Source organism: Molossus molossus, unplaced genomic scaffold (assembly GCF_014108415.1).
Source record: "Molossus molossus isolate mMolMol1 unplaced genomic scaffold, mMolMol1.p scaffold_m16_p_11, whole genome shotgun sequence".
NCBI lineage: Eukaryota > Metazoa > Chordata > Mammalia > Chiroptera > Molossidae > Molossus > Molossus molossus.
Genome location: NW_023425346.1, coordinates 54,453,112 through 54,473,532, shown reverse-complemented (window position 1 = coordinate 54,473,532; position 20,421 = coordinate 54,453,112). Strand labels below are relative to the sequence as shown.

The 20,421-nt window shown below is 40.2% G+C and overlaps 1 protein-coding gene across 3 annotated transcripts in view; it reads right to left on the bottom strand.

Moving 5' to 3' along the window:
* SATB2 (SATB homeobox 2) overlaps nt 1-20,421 on the bottom strand; it is a 190,936-nt gene that overhangs the window by 68,976 nt on the left and 101,539 nt on the right. For all 3 annotated transcript variants that reach the window (XM_036254224.1, XM_036254225.1, XM_036254226.1), the window contains one exon: nt 8,379-8,851. In XM_036254224.1, the coding sequence (XP_036110117.1) occupies nt 8,379-8,851 (473 nt within the window). The remainder of the gene's footprint in view (nt 1-8,378; nt 8,852-20,421) is intronic.

Sequence of the window (20,421 nt, the reverse complement as noted above, 5' to 3'; positions counted from 1 at the left end):
CACAGAAGCAAAATACATGTCATTTCACACAAAGACATTTATATTTCTAGCCATTGACCTTCCTGCCAACTTTCCTGATACATCATTCAATCTAATTTTCCAATCTGTTGAAACATTCTCCAGTTGCTGAGTGACTTCATAAATTATATTTATAACCCTGGCCTTAAGTTTCTTCAAATGATGTGGCTTTGATGAGTAAACAGCAGATTTTTGGCAAAGTCTCATAAAAAATAAAAAGTAGTCAAATAAGGACAGGTCAACCAAATGGGTTCCCAAAGGATATTTAAAATCCTCTTCTCAGTCAGATCAGACCATGATCAGCCGCTTTCTCAAGCGAGGCCTTTGACAAAAGGTTGAGAAGCAGGTAACTCGGTGACTTTTTCATAGACCCGAGGAAAGAGCAAGATCCCAAGCGAGAGGCCCACTGTTACAGAAGAATTGCGCCGTCTGCCCAGCACGTCTGTGCTCCTACTGAAACCACGATTCTGCGCACTGGCTCAGGAGACCTACCTGAGACACGAAACAAGCTTGAACTTTCTGAGATACCGCAAGAGTCTAGCTCTCATTGCGGATTCTCTGTGGAAGGATGTGTCCCAAACTCCGCATCAAGGGGACGGTGGTGCGGAGGGGGACGAGGGTCACAGCTACTCCCCTTTCCGGGCTTTCTGATGCTCCCGTCCGCCTGGGGCAGGGCATCCGTTCCAATGGATTTAGCCTAGTTTGGATCAAAGCGTCCTCTACTTCATTTAACAGATTTGCTCAGATGGAAGGTCTCAGAGGAGAAACAATGTTAGTAAGGGGGGGATTTCTGAATATATGAATATGTAGGTCATTGGATTTTTAAATAAATTAGAGAATAGTTTATCTATTAAGGAAGATTCACTGTACATATTTTATGAAACTGTGCTTATCCTAGGTCAGTGGACATCCTACAGCCATTCCTTGAAAATATTAAGTCTGGTAAAATACTGTCATAAGCCTCTGATTAATGGTTTAAGTCCATAAAGGGACAAGGGGCAAAAGAACACGTAAGGTTTGGATTCATAATCCAACTGTCAAAATGCAAAGATGTAAGCACAGTAAGTAGCTAAGCAATTTATTCCATGTCCATAGGTCCAGTAAGTGAAAGTATGTCAACATTAAAACAAATTCAGGATATAAGCAAGGGAAAATAAATTTGCAAAAATAAAAATAAAACCTAGCCCTGGCCGGTTTGGCTCAGCGGTTAGAGCGTCGGCCTGCGGTCCTGAGAGACCCAGGTTCGGTTCCCGCTAAGGGCGCGTACCTCTGCTGCAGTTTGTCCCCGGCCCTGGTCGGTTGTGCGGGTGGCAGCCACTCGATGTGTCCCTTTCACATCGATGTTTCTCTCTCTGTTCCTCTCTCTCCCTCCCACTCTACCTGAACAAAAAATGGAAAAATGTCCTCGGGTGAGGATAAAAAAAATAAAATAAAATAAAAAAATAAAAATAAAACCTGACAGAGCACTGGTCCTATTATACTTCTGAGAATTATTAGTCCTACGCATACCACTGACCGACACTGGAGAAGGGGCAGGGCCAAGGAGGCAAGCTACCCTGCAACTCACATTAAATCACAGAATTTACCATTCAGGCTCAGTAACAATGGTTTCATTTAAGTCAAGTTTGTAAGCTCTCATGGTAAAAAAAAACTAATGTCTGTTTCTGTCTCATTCTTTCTCTCTCTCTTTCCCCCCCTTACCCTTCAACAATTTAATATCCATAAGTAAATATGATGGTAATATCAGTCAACTGAATTTGGGGGACTCAGTTTAAAATAATAATGATAATATTTTTCAAAAGAAAGTGGTAGAGTAAAAGCTTCTATACTATTTCCATAGTAACATCTTGCTTTGGATTTGTGAAGGCAGTGGGCATAAAACTGAAGGCAGGTTTCATTCAAACGTCTACCCTGTGACATAATCAACTGTCACCTAAGCTAGCCATGGCACTGACCCCTCACATGGGATAAAAAGCACATCCTGAGGTAAAGATTCCTATGCAGGCGATTTATTAAGGAAGTGTCTTGAGGGAAACTGGTGAGGGACAGGAGAAGCAGGACAGGGAAGGGAAGAAACCCCAGCAAGGTCCCAGCCTCGCCCGACTCTGCAGAGCTTGGGAGTGGAAGTCACACTTCGGAGCTGTTCCTGCTACAGGAGGCAAGGGAGCTGGGCTTTCATCCTGCTGCACCTATCAGACATCGGTTAGCATTTCCATCTCTTTGCCAGTATGGGCAAAGCAAAATCCAGTAGTCTGAAGAAAATCCTTTGAATAAAGAGCCAAACAGCAGTTACAGAGTTTTCAAAGTAAAAGTGTGCCGGGGGGGGGGGGGGGGGGGAGTTAGTAAAGCATCAAGAACAGAAATGCTCAGATGTGCACCATAGGATTGCCTGAATGTTTTTTTTTATCCTCACCTAAGGACATTTTTTGCATTTATCTTCAGATAGAGTGGGAGGAAGAGAGAGAGAGAGAAACATTGATGTAAGAGAGACACACTGAGTGGTTGCCACCCACACGACCCCAACCGGGGACAAACTGCAACCAACATATTTGCCCTTAGCGGGAACCCAACATGGAACTCTGGTTTGTGGGCCGATGCTCTAACCACTGAACCAAACCAGCCAGGGCAGATGCCTGAATATTAATAACCAGGTCAGAAAGTATCTTATCACGTTTACCTTACCATTCTCATTCGTTCCCAATAGTCATAAAAGTTTTCAGACATGAAAAGTAGGGCTAGCCTTTTTTTTCAAAAGATTGTAAAGAAGAAAGTGATTATGTATTGTTGATATAAGAATATGTTTTATATAAGGTTATGATGACAAAAATAGGCTCTGCCTTTCTATGGCACAGATAGATGTGACGCTCTGCTGCAGCCTGCATCTAGAACATGTGCCCCATGCAGCCTGCAGCCTGCATCTAGAACATCAGCCCTATGCAACCCACAGCCTGCATCTAGAACATGTGCCCCATGCAGCCTGCATCTAGAACATGTGCCCCATGCAGCCTGCAGCCTGCGTCTAGAACATCAGCCCTGTGCAACCTGCAGCCTGCATCTAGAACATGTGCCCCATGCAGCCTGCAGCCTGCATCTAGAACATCAGCCCTATGCAACCCACAGCCTGCATCTAGAACATGTGCCCCATGCAGCCTGCATCTAGAACATGTGCCCCATGCAGCCTGCAGCCTGCGTCTAGAACATCAGCCCTGTGCAACCTGCAGCCTGCATCTAGAACATGTGCCCCATGCAGCCTGCAGCCTGCATCTAGAACATGTGCCCCATGCAGCCTGCAGCCTGCATCTAGAACATCAGCCCCTGCCCATACTGAAGGTCCACTATCCTGGCACTGCACAGCCTCGAATGTGCTGTTGCCCTTGCCCAGAACAAGTGACTTATGTTCCTAGCTTGGACAGTATATGTTTACAGTAACCAACCAACAGAAAATTATAGGAAAAAATAATAAACAATAAAGATTGGTAAAAGGTTGTCTGCCTCTGATGCCAGAATCAAGATCTTGTCATGAGGTGTGCATCGTTTTATTCAACAAATGTACATAATGATTTTGAAAAACTGTATCAGAATAGCCCTGGCCGGTTTGGCTCAGTAGAGCGTCGGCCTGCGGTTCCTGAGAGACCCGGGTTCAGTTCCCGCTAAGGGCGCGTACCTCGGTTGCAGTTTGTCCCCAGCCCTGGTCGGTTGTGCGGGTGGCAGCCACTCGATGTGTTCCTTTCGCATCGATGTCTCTCTCTCTCTCTCTGTTCCTCTCTCTCCTTCCCACTCTACCTGAACAAAAAATGGAAAAATGTCCTCGGGTGAGGATTAAAAAAAAACAAAAAACTGTATCAGAATAAAAATATATTAAAAGCAACCTCTTAGAAATATATTTTATTCCTTAATGATGTTAGTTTATATCACCAAATAACATACTTACAATGGTAATGGATCAGATATACAAAGTAATTAAATTTAGTTTCTCTTTGGAGAACTGACATCTTCAAATGCTGTTTGTTCCGAGTTTAAGTTTTTCATCTGTGAGTCTTAAGCATGGAAACTAGGCTGATTTATAAATATATATAAAGAGAGAGATATAGTGGTATATATTGAATATATATGTAATTCTAGCCTCATTGTGAATGTTATGCATGTGACTTTGTTCTACACACACACACACCCCGCTAGATTTGTTCTTGGTCCAATCATCAAGCACAAATCCAGGAACACAAACTGTAAGGTGATAAACTTCTTCTCATTTCATCTGATAATAAATGAGTAATGGACATCATGAACTACATTTGGGAAAATACTCAGCGGACTGAGGATATGCTACATATCAGTAAAGCAACTGAGTACAAGACTGATACTGGGTTTAGGTGTCCATCTAAACTAACAGTGCCGATTCTGTTTGCTTTGATTAAAAAACTGTTGAGATTCTTTTCTGTCCAAAGATTAACAAATTCATTTGTTATTATCTATAAAAGTTAATTTTTATTTGATTATAGCTGGCAAATTATTATATCACCCATAAATGTCTAATTCCACTCAAAAAAGCCAAACATTTGGAAAATCCATGGTTGGTTTCATAGGGCATAGTACGCCATTTTCCCACCTAACAATGCTGCTGGTGAAACCCAGCTGTCCAACCTTGCTATTAGTGACTACAGTATACACAGCGAAAACAATCTGCCTGCTGACCTCCGGCTTAAGTTCAAACTATGTCATTCTGTCAATACCATCTACCTTGATTAGGTTGGGCTTTATACACAACAGGTTATGATCCCAGAGGGATGAAAAGCTTTCCCAAATTAAAAGCAGAATTTTAAAAGGAAATACTCATACATTCCTATGCAGTTTCCATTTGATATCCTCAAGGCTGGCCCATGAACTCCAGCTCATGTTGATTGAAAGTGAATGTTTCTTTCTGGGTGTAGCCATCTTACAAATTTAATGGCAGGAGGAAAAAAATAAAATGTGTTCCATGCTTCAATTAGACCTTTTATAACTTGGCACTTGAAAGATGGCAATGCCAAAGAAAAATCATTAATCCATAAAAATAGACAAAAAGGACTGTGCAGGAGAAGACAGACCTCCAGGGCCTTGGCAGGGCATTCTCTCACACCAGCACGGTCTGTCTTTTGTCTAGCCTCATTGTGAGTCTTCTCTCATGCTTCATGCTATTTGGACAAAAGGTATACTGTATTTAGTTTTAAATCCAAAGTAATACAACCATGCTTTCAATTTTATCCTTAGCCAAAGGAGCTGTATATAGAACCAGACAATAAAATGTTGGCTAGCCATGAAATGCCTATTCATGCACATGAATGATAGATGAAAGCGCACACGCGCACGCACGCACACATGCGCGCGCACGCACGCACACACACACACGCAGAACTGCAAATACAGACTAAACGATGCATCCTTCTACTTTGTATTTTGCAACAGTATTCAACAGGCATGCTCCAAAGGGCCAGAGTTTGTATAACCACAGTCCATATAATCGCGGAGCACTGAATGCTGCCTGAGGACTTTGAGCCACAAGAGAAAAGTGACGGAGCGATGTTTGGAACATGTGCAGACCTCGGCGAACCTCCGCACTCATTTTCAAATGATGTAAACAGACTCTGTCAATAACAGAATGTATAAATTCGCTAAGAGTCAAGGGAGCAAGCAATTGCACCTCTCTGGGTCTCCTGCCATCCTTAATCTGTCAGCACGAAACCTCAAACAATCCCACTGTGTTTCTTCCCCGCTCCCGCTCCCGCTGTTGCAGCATTGCTGAACACTCGTACCAAACCACAGCGGTGGTTCTATCACCAGTGCGTGCTGTTTCACCCCAGCTGAGGCCCAAACTGCCTCACAAATCCTTCTGTCTTAAACGGACTCCCTATCCCGTTCAAACCGTCGGCCCACTTCGGGCCTCCCTTTCGACACCAAATTTTGGAAACAGTCACTTGCAGCCCTGTTTCTGCATCCTCAATAGTTAATCACTCCTCGACTCCTGAATTCTGGCTCCTGCCCTCACTACTCTAATGAAATTATACTTCAATGTTTGCAAAGATCTCTACCAACCAATCACCCAATTTCATGGCATGGTTTCAAGCTTCTCCATCCCAGACTTCTTAGGTTTCCACAATAAACAAACCTCCTGGGAACCCTACTCATGTCTTCTACCCACCTCCCCATTTTTCTGTCTCTACCTAACCCTGTCTCTCCTGGCGTTTCTCTGTCTCTTCCTGGTGGGGGTAGTGGTGATGGTTTCTTCCCTTCATTCCCCCGACTCTTTCAATCCCAGGCTCTGTAAATAAATGTCAAATCTCTTTCTCCAGCCCCGACTGCTCTTCTCAGCACTAAGCTCACATTTTCATTGACTGCTACACCTCTTCACGTGAGAAATCTGCCTGCACCTCCAAGTCAAAATGGCCCAATCCAAAATGATCACTTTAACTCCACCCCAACCATCGCTTTCAATATCCTCCTGATTCTCTAATTATAGCTTTATTCCCAATCACCAGGCCACACCTTGGCGTGATCTTTTCTTCTTTTCTCTCCACCCATTCAAGTGGTTGCGTTTTCTGTCCACTTGACTTCTCCAGTGGTTCTTCACTACTGCCTTGCCATCAGCCAAATTCCCAACTCTTACTCACTGCAGTGGACATGGGGCAGCCTTCTAAATGCTGGCCCTACCTTTTGCTATGATGAGGGGAAAAGAAATCTTCCTAAAATCCAGTTCTGATTATTGGATTATAGTACCTTCCTACATAAAATTCTCAGTGGTTTCCAGTGCCTATTAAAGAAAGTTCAAAGTTCTTAGTAAGGCCCAAAGAGCTTTTTTGATTTGTTCCTCCAGATCAAAGGTTAATATCTAGCTTTGCTATCAACTACCAACTATTCCCATGTTTTTAACTCAACTCTTTTCTCATGAATTCCTTTAGTATAACTAAAACATCCTTCTTCTACATCTTTGCCTGTTTAATTTTACTTATCCTTCAAAGTCTAACTCCCCAGCAACCTATTACTCAAGCCAGTTGTTTATGTATATGCTGGCCCATGGTCTTCTTTATTTTTGCACTTGCACAGAGCTTCGATTCCTGCCTCGCATTTTGCAGGTGGCTAACCTTAAACCCACTGTCCTCTTAAACAATATTCATTCCTAGTCATTCTGCTGTAAGTCTTCCTCATCCCCATCTCCTCCTGAGCACCTCCTACAACCACTGTACACGTTCCTATACTATTCACCACACTTCACATTCTACTTTACGTATTTGGGCACATTCATTTTTTTGTCACTACAAGGTCCTTAGCTCCTTGAGATTAGCAATTTCACTTTTTTGTTACTCAAATAAGGGTTAGATTAGTGGTTTTCAAAGTATGGCCCCCAGACCAGTAGCATCAGCATCACCTTATTAGGAATGCAAACTTCTGGGTCCCACCCCCAAACCTATTGAATCAGAAACGAGGATGAGGCCCAGCAATCTGTGTTTTAACAGCCTTCCAGGTGCCGCTGATACACCTGAAGTCTAAGAACCACTGATGGAAAAGAATGTCTTACTCATAAGCACTCTCAATAAATAAGACATACATTAATAAGCTATTTGTCTTTTTAGCATTTAATATTATATTGGCATAAAATTCCCCTAGAACATTAAAAATATGAATAAATTATCTATCGCCACTTTATCAATATCTTAAATCTAACTTGCAAATTTTGAAAGGCTTATAAATTAATTATAGAAATTATAACGTATAATAATATTCTTTTTATAAATTTAAAAACAAAGTAACAAAATAAGATGAAAAACAAAATAGATCCAGAGATATGGAAGTAGGGAACAGACTGACAAACCTCAGAAGGCGGGGGCTGGGGGGTGGGAAGAGATAAACCAAGGAACCATATGCACAACCAATGGACACAGACAACAGTGTGGTGAGGGTGGTGGTGGGGGAGTGTCAACGGGGGGGGGGGAAGGAGAGACATCTATAATACTTTCAACAATAAAAATAAATTTTAAAAGAAAAAGTAACATTAACCACAAAATTCAAGATCAGGGTTACATCTGAAGAAAAGCAGATAAGAAGGTGAGGGAGGAGAGGAACACATAGACCAAGTCACCAGTAACATCCTGAGTTGGTGAGTTCAGATATGTTTATTACATTGCTAATATCGACTAATTAGTTATAGCTATGCATGAATCAATCATGATAGTAGTGCATAAACTAAGCATTATTAATTAATCTCATTCTATGTGATCTGAGCTCCATAAAAAAAATTTAAGAGATTAAAAAAGAAAATGTGTCCCAATTCCATCTCTAGTATTATTCTTAACGACTAGTTGAGTTGTCATGTTCAATGATAACCGTACCTGTGTGCGGTTGAATGCCACTCTTGCAAAGACAGCCTGGGACACACTGGCCCTCTTCAGTTCATCTCTGACTTGCTGGTAGATATCTGGAGAGACTTCCACAGAAGAGTTGGTTGGCTCTGGCTTAACTGCTCTGGGAATGGGTGGATGGTTCAGGAACTGCTGGTTGATGGCTTGAGGGTGCTGGTGAGCCAGGAGGCGGCTGACAGCGATCTGTTGGTTTATCAAATGGGCCATGGCTATTTGTTGCCTGACAAGCTGTGGACTAAGCTGGGGAGAAAGAAGCCCAGGGCTCATGATGGGTTGTAACGCGGGCACTTGGTTTCGGATTGGAGTACTGTGGTGGATTTGGCTATGAGGAGACTGTTCGTTGGTTTTCCCCAAGGATGCCAGCTGATTCATATTTGGTAAATGCATTGGACGCTGGCCCAGAACACAATAGTCTGAAAGGTTTTCTCGTTCCACTCTTTCCACTGTTAAGAGATAAATTGGTAATTATCATTATTTTCACTGGCATAGTTTATTACTAATATATATATATAACATATAACAGTTTTATCACATTTTTGGTAAATAATTGACATAGACATTTTTTATATAAAACTGGAAGCCCCAAAGTAAAAGAAAGTTATCTTTTCCTGTGAAATGTTAGAATATTTTTCATAAGTAATATGAAAGTAGTAATATTTGCCACTTCAATTTTCAAAATTCTTAAAAGTGAGAATTTTATTGAATAGCCAAGCCAGAAACCACTAGCCATTATATATAAATTCTAAATCCTCCCATATTTCCAAGCTCTAGCATTTCCTTCATCACCCTTTGTTACAAAACACTAGCTGTTTTCATCCTCTGCAGTTCGCGGTTAATGGTCTCTGGAGCTCATGGTCATCAGGAAATGATAAGAACAACATCTCCGCCAAATTAACTACACCACCTAATAAAATCCACATAACTACTATTATACAACTATGGAAACAATCATAGAAAATGTCTAATACATAGTATATCCTTTTCTCTACTCGCTATCTTTGTTATGGAAATATTTAAGAATTGATATTTTAATGATTGTAATAAACACTAGGATAAGAAAGCTCACCATGACCTGCCATTAAATGTTTCCCCTTCCACGTTATCTACCTTTCTACATTCTATTGCACTTCAGTAAAAATTTAAGGAAGAGCCTAGAAAGGGAGAAGAAAAAGACAGTATCCTATATGTTCAAACATGAGGCAGATTTTTTTTCTTTTCCCAAGAATATTTCTCAAGAAAGAGTGAGTCACCTCATAGTCAAATCCTTATCTAAATCTCTGTGTTACTTGATTACGTAAAACAAAGGTTTATTTGGAGAAAACACATTAGGCTAAAAAAAAACCTCCGTCGTTAATAGCTCTAAATGCTTATAGATGTAATCTACAAAATCTGTTTCTTAAACAAAAATTCCAAACAGATTTGATAATTATTTCTTAAAATTGCAAATGTTGGATATGATTGTGCAAAAGCCCACAAGATAACTTCAAGAAACACTACTCTGGGGGCTACAAGCTGGAAAATCCAAAGTATTCACCTAGAGGAAACAATTTTTAAATGTCCCCCTCTTCTGTACCATTATCATGGTGCCTACAGTTTGGCAAATGGTTAACAGCGACGGAATAATGTTTGAATCGAGAAAGCACTGGGTCCCCAGAAGTCTGGGCAGAAGTGACGTGTGCTGCGAGACTGCCTAAGATGACTCAAAACAGTGATGTCTTTACTTTGGCTGAAGAAGCTAGTGAAGAATTTGAATAACTAGTTAATGAACTCTAAAGGTGGGGAGAAGTCATAGTTCTAAATTAATATTTTATGCAATATGTGATTTTAAAATACATATGAGAAAGTAAATTAATACATACAAATGTAAGTAGAAATTAGACCATTTTATCTGCATGTCTAGAGGTTTTATAAATTCAAAACTTCTCAATGGGGAAATATACACCCATATCTCGGGTTCACATTATATTCAGACATATATAGCAGTTTTTGCTTTTAAAAAAACAGAATGACTGTCTAACTTTCTTATGAACCCCAAATAAGTCAAAAGTTTACTTCAAACTTCTCTAAGTGTTCCAGGTTTAAGTTAATCCTTCCAGTGTAATTCATTTGGGTTGCATTCACCTTTCCTGCATGAGGTTCAAGGTGAACAAATGATTTTAATCTTATCCTCTTAAAAGCAAGCATTTTTCAGTCATTGTATTAATTAAACTTTAAGGAATACATTCTTAAAACCAAACCAAGCAAATAGTTAAGAGCCTTCAAATAAGGAAATCTAACCCACACACATCACTAGTACAGTTTCCTCCCTGAGAGAGGCAGGAGAGACCAGAGAAGCTTCCAGAGCAAAGCTGTGCTTTACAGGCAGAAATGTTTGGCCTCGGGAGGACATTTTATTCACTTTTATTTGTTTATTTGCTTTTTAATTCAGCCAAAGTAAAGATACATTCAAATAGTAAATTATGTTTTCAGGTACTTAAGCGAAAGTTTTATCCGTTTCTTTTTCTACTTAAAAAACATAGATCCATTCTCCCATAGCGTGATTCTTTGACCAAAACCTAATTTCCCTAAATTTTAGCATGTTCATTTTCCGATGACTTAATTACATTTGAGTGAGTTACTTTCTCAAGATATATCTAAATCACATCATCAATAAAATAACACTCCATTCACATATCTAGTCAGAATGAGGCACAGAGTTAAGCCTGAATATCAGAGTTCCATGAAACCTACATGAATTGGTGTAATATGAATCAGAATAATGTCAATCCTTATTCCTTTAAGATGATACACAGTAATTCTTACGAGTTCCCAGATCCTTATAAGTTCATAGAGTTAAGAACAGTGCGGGAAGAAGTACCCTTAGCAACGTGGGAACACCATGAAGCAGGAACTGCTTGGTAAACCACAGTGAGGAATCACAGTGCGAATGCCTCCACACAGGCCAGGACAGCCGGAGCAGGCCGCTGCAGGGGACGAGGCGAGCACGGGGGCGTCTGCCCAGCCCAAAGAAGCAGCCCCAGCGTGCATCAGCCAGTTTCTGTCTTCCTCGTATTGTCAATTCCTCAGATTTTTTTTTCCAAGAAAATGAAAAATCTGGATTTTTACATAATAGCTCTTAATTTTTAAGTGCGGACAACTAATTCCATTTTCAAAATGCAATAAAAGCCAAATAAAACATTTCTGAAAACCAGATGCTGCCCAAGGACAGCCAGTCTTAAATCTGTGCCTATAAGACTAAAGATACCCCCTGTGTTGTTAAAGAAAAAAATATCCAGCAACACTCGTCAAAGATGGTAAGACAGACCTTATCCAGGACCACTGCCACAGACAGACGGACACGACGACGGGACTGTACAGTGGGGAGAGAGTCTGGGCCCAGCTCAAAACACAGCATGGACGAGTGGGAGTCCATAGTCAAGGACAGGGTAAGGGTCAGTGGATGGAAAATTACTAAGAGGAAATATCAAAAGTAAGGGGGATTCTGGCTAAACTGACCCAACAGGATTCTTTGCTGAAGGCAGGCCAGGTAATGAGACATCACCTAGGGAAGAGTGGAGGGGAGATATCAGGGCGATCAGCTACCAAGCATATAGGGGGTTCTGGCCAAACTGACTTAGCAGGGTTCTTGCTAAAACTGAATGGACCAGGAAGTGCACACATGGGCCTGGGAGAAGGTTCGGGAGCCTGTCTAAAGTTCGGTCAAGCAAAGGATTTTTGTCAATGTTTTCCAGCCCCTGACAGTTCTACCAATAAAAGCCAAGTTCCTTGCTCCTAAAAATGAAGGGGGGACGGGGATCATCATCCCAACTTTATAAATGCCTAAAAAAGAGCTCATCAACAGGCTGCATTTCCACCGACCAAAGCAATGCACAACTTCAGTAATGGTTTGCACAGATTTTGCCAAATTTAAAAAACTTTTCTCTTTTTTCTGCTGCCACTCTTACAAAAAGTAATATCAGAATAATATTTAGCCTCTTCAGTCACAGCAGGTGAAATAACAATGTTTAAAAAAAAAATCAGAGGAACGTCACAATGTGCCAGACTCCATGTAAAAACTGAATTTGGATATTCATTATTTCTATTTCTTTTTCTTTCTATCCTTCCTCCCTCTTTCTCTCCCTCCCTTCCACCCTTTCTTCCTTCTCTTCTTTTCTCTCTGCCTCCACGTCTTCCTCCCTTTCTTTTAAAATTATTTGAAAGTAAACAATGAATGAAAATGCAGACCAAGCAGAAGTGCCTGATTCTGTGCTTTGCTTTTTCCACTCTGACAGAAAACATCCTGTTAAGTCTGTCGTACACTAAATCACGACCAAAGACAACACCTGGGCTCTGAAGGGTCATCTTACCTCTGCAACATGCAGCCTTGGATCAGAAAAAGAAGTGAAGACTAAAGGCAGTCCTGCCTGATGACGGGAGCAACGTCCACATTACAACAGAGCATATTCTCCATGAAGCCAAAATGCTTACTTACTGAAGAGACATTAGAAACACAAGTGCTTCCAGGGCTTTATAGTAGGAGCGAAACTCAATTCACTGTGAATTTTATTCGACTGCTGCTGCTGAAGTCCTGAAGGTGATCTATGGAGTGGAGAGGGACTGGGAAGGAATGCTGTCCCCAGCTCCAAGTGCAAGTCCGCAGACAGGATGTGGCTTGAAGAACTATTGAACAAGTGGGGCTGACACACTTTCAGTAGCTGATGGGCTTTCTGTAGCTATTCTAAACTTTGGGGAAGAATTCCAGTCCAGGGCACACAACACAGATCAGGAATCTGCTAAGGTCACTGAGACACTCACAGGTCCAGGAGGACCTGTGAGCTTTCTGAGTCCTATGAGCTTTATGGGACTCAGTGAAAACTACAGGGAATGAGAAACCATTATCTAACCACCCTCTGAGCATCTGGGATTCTATTTAACTCCAAAGTAGGAGAGGCCTTTATAGCCCTTTATTAGAATTCCAGGGCCTCCTGAACCTTCCCAAGTTCACAGGTGATGGTCTAACCAAGAGCACCATCTGACCAGACCACTAGCTATTCAACGCCCACGACTGCTGGCTATGGCAAGCTGTTCATGCCTCAGAAGGTTTCACTCCTCCCAAGAGATTTAACTGCATTACAATTAGAAAATATTTGTTTCAAAAACCTCATTTTATTTCAAGCAATTTATAGTACATCCAGGAAGTCAAGTATTTATTTTAATTATTGCAAATCCCTGATATTTATATTCTGGGTGGTTGCAAGAACATTTTCATTATTGTATATGTGTGACACATCGTATCTTACATTCCTATCTGACACTTTTGGGTAATTTCTTTACTGAAATTTTGGGTAAATATATTTTCATCTGTTAGGGAAAATGTATGATATAATAATTATAAGTAGAGACTCCTAAGCTCCACTGCTGGGATTTAAATCTCAGCTCTACCACTTGGTAGATGTGTAACCTTGGGCAGGTCACTTTACTTCCCTGTGCCTCAGCTATCTCTGTTTCTTTAATGTGGGCTAATAATTGTACCTACCATGAAGGATTATTGTGTGGATTAAATGAGTTACTATTTGGTGACACTTAGAACAATACCTGGCACTATGCATTGTTTACCACTACTATTGTATTTGTCTTGTCGTGTGTGTGTGTGTGTGTGTGTGTGTGTGTGTGTGTGTGTTTAGAGAGATGAATGAACGTTGTACATTTGAGGTCTCTGCTGTTTCAGAGATACTCAGAATATGGTCCTTTCACCATTAATATCCATGTCACCTGGAAGACTATTAGAAATATAAACTCATGGGGCCAATTCCGAATCTCTTCGAGTTCCAATAATTCTTATGTACACTGAAGTTTAAGAATCAATGTCTATATTACCTTTGCTTTTACTTATTGTCTTTTGAGATTATACCAGATGCTTATTATCTCAGAATTGTAAGAGTAAAATTTACATGGTCTATGTAAAAGATCTATGTTAAAGTAAATTTATAAATTTCAGAAAAAATATCTGTATAATTATGATTAACAGCTAAGGTTTCTCATTTCAAACTCTCCTGATCAGGACATTGTGGCCAATATCTGCTATTTCCTAGAGGTCATCAAAAGAACGGCAATCTGTTCTTTGGTTTCAAGAAACTATGCCAAGTTACATCAGACCAAGTTTAAAAACGAATCCCTACAGTTCAAAAGAGCTCATCATCAATACAGAATCACGTGCTTCTTGGTACGAGCAGGGAAATGTTGCTATTCCTCTTCTCCAACTGAGGCTTCATAGCTCATTCTCTGACTTATGAATTAGGAGGCAGAAGAATAGATGGAAAGTAAAATGACAGTCTCACAACTCGATATTAAATTTACAGGACTGCTACACAAACACAGCTTTACATTTCAAAAATTATTAAGAATGAAAAAATGGGGGGAAACTTAAGAATAAAATATGCTTTCACGGTGCAGGCAACCTCGCTTTGCTACACTTGGCTTCACTGCGCTTCACAGATGCAGCTCTTTCTGCAAGTCGATAGTGTGCGGCAGCCCTGTGACAAGCAAGCCTACTGGCGCCATTGTCCCAACAGCACTTGCTCACTCCGTGTCACATTTCGGTCATTTTCACAATATTTCAAACTTTCTCATTGTTATTATATGTGTTGTGGTGATCTGGGCTCAATCACTAGGCATCAACATCAAGGCCAGACCTCCACCAGCAAAACGATATGACTTGCTGAAGACTCAGTTAATGGTTAGCAACTTTTAGCAATAAAACATTTTTTAAAGATATGTATATTGTTCTTTGAGACATGATGCTATTGCACACTTAATAAACTACAGCACAGTGTAAACGTAACTGTTATATGCACTGGAAAACCGAAAAATGCCTGTGACTTGCCTGGTGGTGATTCGCTTACTGCGGCGGCCGGGCCCAAGCCTGCCGACCTCTGAGCTACAGCCTGTACAGTGTCCCGTTTACATCCACCAGGAGAAGAAAGGAAAGCGTCCTACAGTATTTTTTAAAAGCAAATGCTTAATGGCTTGCTTTTATTTTTTTAGAGAACAAGTAAATATCAACATGTTCTAACTTTAAAAAAATAATCATCATCAAAAATACATATTCCAGTGACTAAGTGCCCTCAGGTGTACTTTCAGAGGATTTGTGAGCAGCAACAGGACACGCATCTGAGAGGCACAGGGGCTTCCAACCTGTCAATTGGCAGGACAGGTGGGGAGGGGCAAACTGGCACTTTTAAGGCCTGAGTTGTAACTAGTTGGGTGATTTTGGGATTGCCTATAAAATGAAGAGGATGACCTGTAAACTGGTTTTGAATCAACCTTCCAGGTTACTTACCTACTAGCATCTTAGAGAGTATTGCTGCTAGGATTTTCAAACAATTCCCTTTCTCAGAACACCTGCTTCTGCTTTTTGACTCTTTGGCAAGAGGTTAAGACTTTCCTAAGACATCTCTCTTTGTAAAACTCCACACAGCAACAAGCATATTGGTAGTTTATACAGTGGTAGTAGTGGTCGTTGTCGTATTGCCCTCGCAAGTTTATCTATCCACTATGTAAAGACTGAAGACTTTTCCAGAACTAAGACCCTAGGGTTGCAATGCAAACCTTAAGACACTTCAGTTGTGAAATAACCCCTGGGGTCTGCCCACAGTTATAATTAGTGAAAAACAATGAATTGGGTAGAAAGTTTTGCACTGAGAAAGTTCTAGAATTCCCAGTCTATGGATTCTTCCTTAATCATTAAGGTGCTCATGAAAACGCAAACAGATTAGTATGAATGAGTGCGATGACACTCTCGTATCCTCCTGTAATATCTCCTGGAACCCCAGATGGAACAATATAAGCCACACTGTCAAAGAATGGTAAATTTATCCATGACTCTTGGCCGCAGAAAGTATTCTGGGCGTGATTCTACAAAGATAAGACATAGGCTTGCCTCTGGTAATCTTGGTAGAAAAACTGCCAGTGAAACTGATCATTTCAAATGGGTACCCAAACTTCTGAGCACAGAGAAAGGATCTATGAGCACATCACTGCCTTGGTTCCAAACTTCCATCCAAAGTCCCCTGCTCCCCTAGCCCTAGCCCCAAAACCTTGGGGTCCAATTGTATTGTTTTTGTTGCTGTTGTTAATCCTTACCCGAGGATATTTTTCCACTGATTTTTAGAAAGAGTGGAAGGGAGAGAGAGAAAGAGAGAAAAACATCGATGTGTTTCTCTCACATGGAATGGTTGCCTCCTGCAAGAACCTGACTAGGGCCGGTGACTGAACCTACAACCCAGGTACATGTCCTTGACTGGGAATCAAACCTGAGACTCTTCAGACGGGGGCTGATGCTCTAACCGCTGAGCAAAATCAGCCAGGGCTTGGTGTCAAATTTTCAACACAGTGATCCTGTCTAATACCAGTGAAGTCAGACAACTTGTTCAAGGTCAAGAGCTGTCTAAATGTAGATAAATATTTAGGAATATTCAAAAGGTTCAGGGCTAAGCTCTAGCCTCATAAGCACAATATACAAACCACATAACCAGTGAAAACTACCTTTATTCTCTTTCTCTGCATAACCCAAAGTCAAGTTCTTAGGGCCTAAACGTTTCACAAGTACTTTTTAATGGATTTCCTTTAGAGAAAAATGCTGTTATTATAAGTGCTGAAATTTTCATATCATGCTAATATGCCTCTTTTAAAAGATGTTGACACTGCAGATAACATCAGGCCCTGCTACATACATAATAGCCGAGGCACTGAGCTAAACTCCTTACACATTATCATCAGTTACTTCGTACGACTGTATGACACAGAGATGATTCTGCCCACTTTATTGAAGGAGAAGCTCAGAAAAAGTAATCTCACAAACCTATTAAAGGAAGAATCAGAATTCAAGCCTATGTCTTCATGACCTTAAAGCTTTTGTTCCACTGATTACGTTAACGGCCCAACTTGGAGCATGTGACTATTATTAATTTTAGGGTTTGAGTCAGGACTAATCAGCGTTCCCACAGTCAGGTCCTGCTGTCTATCTGTATGTGTGTGTGCGCATGGGTGGCCTGACACATGGATGCACCACGTGAATGTCCCACTTCACGTCTCCACTAATGTCCTGTGAGCCTCCCTGAGGTGACAGACTCAAGAAGCTGGTCAGTTCTAAAAAGTGATGAAATCAATGATTCCTCAAAAACTGAATTGGCAAATCAATAAAATAAGATCATTCACATTTGCTTATTGTTTTAATCCATATGATAAATATTTATTCATCAACTGTGGCATGCTAGGAATGATGTCAGCCCCTAGAGATAGATACAACACTGAATAATATTAGCTTCAAAAAAAACCCCACCTACAGATTTGTTTCAGACAATTGAGCTGTTTGGTACACAGAGATGTAATATCTACCTATGATTTAAAATGCTGTTCTAGCCCTGGTCAGTTTTGCTCAGCGGTTAGAGCATCAGCCTGCGGACCATTGAGTCACAGGTTTCGTTCCAACCGAGGGCACGTACCTCGGTTGTGGCTCAGCCCCGGCCCTGGTCGGGTCAGCGGGAGGCAACCAGTCAATGTGGCTCTATCACATCGATGTTTCTCTCTCCCTTTCTTTCCCTCCCTCCCTCTCTGAAGATAGATAGAAAAAGTATCCTCGGGTGAGTATAAAATAAATAAAATAAAAATAAGATGCCTTTCTATTTGATAATAAAATACAGTCCCTTTGGAGCACTATCTTGTCATTTATTATCAGTTCATTCCAGTCATCTAATATAAATTCACACTCATCATATTTCTTCCCATGAATCCCTCCCTATCCCTTTTTTTTTTTTCTTGTGGCCAAAAAATCTTTGTCCCAAAATGAGTGTCATCAACATGAATTCCCACCTGACTGATGAAGACATGAATTCCACAACAGAAAACCTGAGCAATTATTCATTATAAACTTGGTAAATATGAAGTGCTTCTTTGAAACAGGTAGCCAACAAGAAATAAAACGGGTATGCACACTCACATAACATGGTCATAATCTGAGAATCTTGAGCAATCACAAGAAATTCATGAAATGGGTGACATTCGACAGTTTGACCTGCAAAAATGGCAACTTCATATGGTTCTACCTGATAGTTATGATGACTCCTCTCTCTGGACCACACATTAATGCTAAACAACCCTACTGTTCACCCAAAGTCTTTCACAGAGTTGGGTTCTTTTAAAAATGTAAATACAACACTAAATTCCCTGAAAACCCAGAACAGTATCCCATCTGCCAATACTGAATCTGTCCACTAACAGAAAACACTGCTGATGTACTCTCCCCTATTCAATAATGGTAGGTACAAAGTCAATTTGATATATAAAAACATTCTCTGTTAACACAGAGACAGACACGATTTCAAGAGCTAAAGCTAATATCCCACATATAACAGACATAAATCCCACACCATTGAATGGAAGAACTATTACCAGACGAGTTCACTAAAAATAATTAAAGAAAATATTAAGCATCTGAAAGGGCTGAAGGGCAAAAGAAAAGGGGGGAAAAAAAAGCTAAGTCTTTTAGGACTACAAAACCTAAAGATTTTTTTTCTCTAAATTTGTTAAAGAGAATCTGTCTCTGGGTTGAGAACTTGCTTGCAAAGTCTCTGCCTGGAGCAAGATATTCAGAGCCAACTTGTTAACTCCTAATAAAACAAGGTTTGGAAGGAAAATGCTTCCAGCCCCATAAGTGAAGTGTACCAGCCGGCACTGTGATAATACTGTGTGACTGGTCTTAGGTGTATTTTCCCCTTATTATCAACTTCCTTTTTCCATCATATTAAGATCCACAAAAACATATATGTCTACCATAAAGCAACCTGAATCTGGACACCTCTGTTTTTTGGCAATAAAAGCTCATAGGACCCCATTATGTTCCATGGAAAAAGTGAGCATTATCCACCTTTACCAGTACTGCATCTGAACATTATGTCCCTCTGGGTTTTAAATAATGTTTTATCATAGTCTGAATAATCACTGATCATTTCAAGTATTCCCATAACTTTCTGTATAGGATAAAGCTACTTATATCTAATAGTACCTATATTCTTCATCTTTATTTTAATCTGAAACTATCATTTCAAATGTGAATTCACACGATAGACAAAACACATTTCAGAAACTTAGTATTATCATTCAGGAGCGTTCTGCCTTTGACTGTTAGCATTCTATGTGTATTAATTCTTTAGTTCAATCTATTGAAGAAAAACTAACCAAGGAAACAATCAACCCATGATTCATTCTTTTTTTCTCTGATTTTACAGAATTTAAATGTCTTCAGCCATTTTTTAAGAAAAATACTCAATAAACTAGCTGGAAAAACCTCAAAGGGATGTTTTTCTTAGGCTACATAAATGATTCCTAATTTTTACTCAATAAAGCTGTTACTGTCTCTTTCAGTAGAATTGACTATTACTAAATCTTTAGCTCAATAACTAATTAGTAGAAAAAGAGAATGATTCTAACCAATTACTAATTTGCTAAGGACATTTGTAAATGATTTAAACAACCAAGTATTTTCTTTTTTCTCTCAACTGAGAAATCAGAGAGTAAATAAGATAAGTCACAATACAGTATGTGCAAAAATAAAACTGTTCTAAGTGCATGTATGTTCAAATAAGCACATCTATATAATTTAATTTTATTACTAGTTACTAAGTACCTACAATGTTCAAAGTCCTATATTCACAGGTCTCTGAGGAAATCACAGAATAGATGAGTCCACCAGATGTTTTTTCAAAGAGCTTTTGGTTTAGTAGGGATCATTCAAGAATCAAAACTACTCTGGAACATAGAACTTAGAAAGTTGATAGTTTGAAAGGCCCAATGTTAGCACTCATGGCCTGGCTGGTATTCCAGATGATTCTAGATTCATGTCCATCCCCTTGGGAGTTCAGGACTCCAAGGTCAGATAATCTCAGACTCTTGCAAAGGTTAAAATGAAGATCTATCATCAAACAGCTAAACTGTCCACCACAGGCAACTGCCATGTTAGTCTAGCATCTGACACAGC